Raw genomic sequence first — 6,000 nt, 5'->3', positions numbered from 1 at the left:
CAATTCTGGTCGCCATATTATGCAAAGGATATAGAGGCACTGGAGAGGGTACAGAGAAAATTTACAAGCATGATACCATAAATACAGGAAAGGATGAACAGGCTGGGTCTCTTTTCACTTGAAAAAAGAAGGCTGAGGGGTGACCTAATAGAGGTCTTTAAAATTATGAAAGGTTTTGATAGAGTAGATAAAGAGATAGTGTTTCAACTTGTGGGGAAGAGCATAACTCGGGACCATCAACATAAGATAGTCACCAAGAAATCCAATAGGGAATTCAGAATAAAATTCTTTACCCAAAGAGTGGTGAGAATGTGGAACTCGCTACCACAGAGAGTACTTAAGGCAAATTATAAAGATGCATTTAAGGGGAGGCTAGATAAGCATATGAGGGAGAAGGGAATAGAGGGTAATGCTGATAGAGTTAGATGTGGAGAGACGGGAGGAGGCTCAAGTGGAGCATAAACACCGGCATGGACTGGTTGAGCCGAATGCTATGTATATGTTAAAAAATGGTTTAAAAAATCAAGATTACAAATGGTTTAGATTTTATTTTAAAGCTTTGTTATGAGGTTCAATGTTTTCCTCCTTCTGCAGTCTGTACATCGGCCAAGTGCAGGATCAGGTGTGCCTATAAATGAATCACTCTTTATCATCATATGAAGAATGGCCAATTAGGGATGGTACCAGAGGAAGGCAGCACCACTAGAACTGTCCCCAGCATTCTCCACTATCTTCAAGAAAGGAGAGGAAATATTGGGAAAATAATCTCAGTACTGTTGTTTAGGTTTTGTGGCAGAAATACAGATGAATCATTTTATTAATGTTTTTGTATTTGTGCCAGTCATACTATTTTTTTTCATTCATTGGTGGCTATTTTCCTGTTATTGCAGCGCAGTGTCTGGAGATGACAACAAAGAGGAAACTTATTGGCCGCCTGGTGCCCTGCCGATGTTTTCGGGGTGAAGAAGAGGTCATATCAGTATTGGATTATTCTCACTGCAGCCTTCAACATGTACCAAAGGAGATATTCAATTTTGAGCGGTCTTTGGAAGAGCTCTACTTAGATGCCAATCAGATAGAGGAGCTCCCCAAGGTAGGAAGCACAAACATATTGGGTGTATTATAGATGTAGTTTCACAATTTAATGCTTCATTTAAAAAAAAATTAACGGTGCAACTAGGTATTGGTGTAAATTAAAGATTGGCTTTTCATTTCTAGGACCTGGGTTCAAACCTGGCTCATGTTGATGGTATGAATGATTCTGCAGGCTGTAAGGGTCCAATGTGAAATTATTTTGGGCCATCTAACCCAATTTTCTTGTGTTCATAGACCTAAAACACAAACTGATGCTAATTAGTAGTGTCACTCAGACAGGTCTAATGATGAATGGTGTGAAAAATGAAATCATTGGTTAAGTAAGGGATGCTCTCCCAACAACAACAACAACTTGCATTTATATAGCACCTTTAACATACTAAAATGTCCCAAGGCGCTTCACAGGAGCTTTATCAAACAGAAATTAACACCAAGCCACATAAGGAGGGATTAGGATGGATGATCAAAAGCTTGGTCAAAGAGGTAGGTTTTAAGGAGCATCTTAAAGGAGAGAACGGTAGAGAGGTGGAGAGGTTTAGGGAGGGAATTTCAGAGCATAAGACCTAGGAAGCTGAAGGCACTGCCGCCAATGGTGGAGGCCCTCAAATCTGGCACCAAGCTCATGGTCTACAGGGCTGCAGTGAAACCCACCCTCCTGTATGACTCAGAGACATGGACCATATACAATAGACACCTCAAACCGCTGGAGAAATATCACCAATGATGTCGCCGCAAGATCCTGCAAATCCCCTGGGAGGACAAACGCACCAATGTCAGGGTTCTCGATCAGGCCAACATCCCCAGCATCAAAGCACTGACCACACTCGACCAGCTCCGTTGGGCGGGCCACATTGTTCACATGCCTGGCACAAGACTTCCAAAGCAAACACTCTACTCGGAATTCCTACATGGCAAGCGAGTCCTAGGTGGACAGAGGAAACGTTTCAAGGACACCCTCAAAGCCTCCTTGATAAAATGCAACAACCCCACCAACACCTGGCCAGAGACCGCCCTAAGTGGAAGAAGAGCATCCAGGAGGGCACCTCGAGTCTCGTCGCCGAGAGCATGTAGAAAGCAAGCGCAGGCAGCGGAAGGAGCGTGCGGCAACCCAGACTCCCCACCCACCCTTTCCTCCAATGACTGTCTGTCCCACCTGTGACAGAGACTGTAATTCCCGTATTGGACTGTTCAGTCATCTAAGAACTCAGTTTTCGAGTGGAAGCAAGTCTTCCTCGATTTTGAGGGACTGCCTATGATGATGAATTTAAATCGGTGATGCGCAAGAGGCCAGAATTGGAGGAGCACAGAGTTCTCGGAGTGTTGTAGGGCTGGAAGTGGTTACAAACATAGGGAGGAATGAGGCCATGGAGGGATTTGAAAACAAGGATGAAAATTTTAAAATTAAGGCATTGTCGGACCGGGACCAAGTGTAGGCCTGCTAGCACAGAGGTGATGGGTGAGCGGGACTTGGTGCAAGTTTGGATATGGGCAGCAGAGTTTTGGATGACCTCAAGTTGATATAGGGTAGAAGATAGGAGGCCAGCTAAAAGAGCATTGGAATAGTCAAGTCTCGAAGTAACAAAGGCATTGATGAGGGTATCAGCAGCAGATGAGCTGAGGCAGGAGTCGGGCGATGTTACAGAGTGGGAAGTAGGCAGTCTTGATGATGGAGTCGCTTTGTGTTCTGAAGCTCATCTCAGGGTCAAATGCAACACCAAGGTTGCGAACTGTCTGGTTCAGCCTCAGACAGTTGCCAGGGTTGGGACTAAATAGAGCCTTACTCTATATTTGATTGTCTTGTCCCTGATATGGGGTTGCTTACTGCTGACACCAGGGCCCGATAATAACCGAGAGGCAGGAAAGGGGCAGGGGAGGGTGAGATTTAGGGGCCGGGAAACCCAGAAGCGCGGGTTTTTCGGCAATCTTGCCTAATTTAAAGGCAGGACCTGATTTAAATGTTTTTAATGGATTTCCCAGCCATAGCCAACCAGCATGAGAGGCTGGCTGGCTGTCGGGCAGGAAGGCTGCCGAAGAGCACTCCTGCTCCTCTTGGTCCGCAAGCAGTGCTGGCAGGACACTTAGCTGTTCCATCCAGCTGTTCTCGCTACCCTTCAGCTACCAGCATTCCTGGAGGCTTGGAAAATACAGCCCCCAGGAGTTAAATGTGAAATAGATGTTAAATTTGAAGTAATCAGCCTCATTAAAATATTTTAAGGTGGGACCTGCCTCCAGAGAGCACCAACCCGCCACTGTTAAAACCTGAAGTGGGCGCGTTAGAGGCGGGTTGATGTCAGGTTTGCCATTTAAAATTTTTTTAACCCCCTTATCCACCTCCTCCCAACCGCCCCCACACCCACCCCCCGCCCTCCCCTGCCATCTGTCGTTGAGGTTAAAATTCAACCTATATGCCTGATGTGGAAAGTTTTCCATTTCTAGCAATAACATACTTCACATGGATGAGCACAATTTTAGAAATTCATGATTTATCTTTTCTCCTACAAACATATACTATAATTGGTAAAGTTGTCTCGCAGTGACAAAGATGTAGATGAGGGTTCATGGCAGTGGAGGTAATATTACAGGGGTGCAAGATGTGTAATACAAATTTGGGCAGTATTAGATGCTTTTTTTGGTTCAATGGCATCAGTTGCTTCTGTAAGTGTTCCAGAGTTGACTCACACTGTCAAATATTTACTTATAGGGAAATAAAAATGGGAAATGGGGAAATGGCAGAGACTTTGAACAGATATTTTGTTTCGGTCTTCATGTATTGTATAGGTAGAAGAAACTAAACAAAAAACAAGGCAAACTAATGGGATTAAAGGTGGACAAGTCCTCTGGACCTGATAGCCTGCATCCTAGGGTCTTAAAAGAAGCGACTGCAGAGATAGTGGATGCATTGGTTGTACTGATGTTGGTAGGGTTCTTAACGAATACTTTGCATTTGTTTTCACAAGGGAATGGGGCAATTCAGATACTGCTATCAAGAAGGAGTGTGATATTCTGGATGAAATAAATATAGTGAGAGAGGAAGTATTAAGGGGTTTAGCAGCTTTGAAAGTACATAAGTCCCCAGGCCCGAATGAAATGCATCCCAGGCTGTTGAGCGAAGTAAAAGAGGAAATAGCAGAGGCCTTGACCATCATTTTCCAGTCCTCTTTGGATCTGGGCATGGTGCCGGAAGATTGGAGGACTGCTAATGTAGTACCCTTGTTTCAGAATGGAGAAAGGGATAGGCCTAACCTCAGCGGTGGGAAAATTATTGGAAAAAATCCTGAAAGACGGGATAAATCTGCATTTGGATAGGCAAGGAATAATTAGGGACAGTCAGCACGGATTTGTTAAAGGAAAATCATGTTTGACTAATCTGATTGAATTTTTTGAGCAGGTAACCAAGAGTGTGGATGAGAGTAGTACATATGATGTAGTATATATGGACTTTAGCAAGGCTTTTGATAAGGTCCCACATGGTAGACGGGTCATAAAGGTTAAAGCCCATGGGATCCAGGGCAAAGTGGCAAGTTGGATCCAAAATTGGCTTGGAGGTAGGAAGCAAAGGGTAATGATTGATGGATGTTTTTGTGACTGGAAGGATGTTTCCAATGAGGTTCTGCAGGGCTCAGTACTGGGTCCCTTGCTTTTTGTGGTATATATCAATGATTTAGATTTGAATATAGAGAGTATGATTAAGAAGTTTGCAGACGACACTAAAATTGGCTGTGTGTATGATAATGAAGAGGAAAGTCATGGGCTGCAGGAGGATAGCAATCTACTGGTCAGGTGGGTAGAACAGTGATAGAATAAAAGGAAAATGAGGTGGGGTAGCATTGCTGGTTAAAGAGGAGATTAATACAATAGTTAGGAATGACATTAGATTGAATGATGTGGAATCTATATGGGTAGAGCTGCAGAACACCAAAGGGCAAAAAACATTAGTGGGAGTTGTGTACAGACCTCCAAACAGTAGTAGTGATGTTGGTGAGGGCATCAAACAGGAAATTATGGGTGCATGCAATAAGGGTGCAGCAGTTATAATGGGTGACTTTAATATGCACATAGATTGGGCTAACCAAACTGGAAGCAATACGGTGGAGGAGGATTTCCTGGAGTGCATAAGGGATGGTTTTCTAGACCAATATGTCGAGGAACCAACTAGGGGAGAGGTCATCTTAGACTGGGTGTTGTGTAATGAGAGAGGATTAATTAGCAATCTCGTTGTGCGAGGCCCCTTGGGGAAGAGTGACCATAATATGGTGGAATTCTGCATTAGGATGGAGAATGAAACAGTTAATTCAGAGACCATGGTCCAGAACTTAAAGAAGGGTAACTTTGAAGGTATGAGGCGTGAATTGGCTAGGATTGATTGGCGAATGATACTTGAGGGGTTGACTGTGGATGGGCAATGGCAGACATTTAGAGACCGCATGGATGAACTACAACAATTGTACATTCCTGTCTGGCATAAAAATAAAAAAGGGAAGGTGACTCAACCGTGGCTATCAAGGGAAATCAGGGATAGTATTAAAGCCAAGGAAGTGGCATACAAATTGGCCAGAAATAGCAGTGAACCCGGAGACTGGGAGAAATTTAGAACTCAGCAGAGGAGGACAAAGGGTTTGATTAGGGCAAGGAAAATGGAGTATGAGAAGAAGCTTGCAGGGAACATTAAGACGGATTGCAAAAGTTTCTATAGATATGTAAAGAGAAAAAGGTTAGTAAAGACAAATGTAGGTCCCCTGCAGTCAGAATCAGGGGAAGTCATAACGGAACAAAGAAATGGCGGACCAATTGAGCAAGTACTTTGGTTCGGTATTCATTAAGGAGGACACTAACAACCTTCCGGATATAAGAAGGGTCAGAGGGTCTAGTAAGGAGGAGGAACTGAGGGAAATCCTTATTAGTCGG

The 6,000-nt window shown here is 43.8% G+C and overlaps 1 protein-coding gene across 1 annotated transcript in view; it reads left to right on the top strand.

Moving 5' to 3' along the window:
* Nucleotides 1–898: 898 nt before the first annotated feature.
* Nucleotides 899–6,000, top strand: part of lrrc7 (leucine rich repeat containing 7) — a 480,097-nt gene continuing 474,995 nt past the window's right edge. Inside the window, exon 1 of the mRNA XM_070886128.1 lies at nt 899–1,093. Coding sequence (XP_070742229.1) covers nt 905–1,093 — 189 coding nt within the window. The 5' untranslated portion in view covers nt 899–904. The remainder of the gene's footprint in view (nt 1,094–6,000) is intronic.

Source organism: Pristiophorus japonicus, chromosome 8 (genome assembly GCF_044704955.1).
Source record: "Pristiophorus japonicus isolate sPriJap1 chromosome 8, sPriJap1.hap1, whole genome shotgun sequence".
Lineage (NCBI taxonomy): Eukaryota > Metazoa > Chordata > Chondrichthyes > Pristiophoridae > Pristiophorus > Pristiophorus japonicus.
This window is presented reverse-complemented; position numbering and strand designations above follow the sequence as displayed.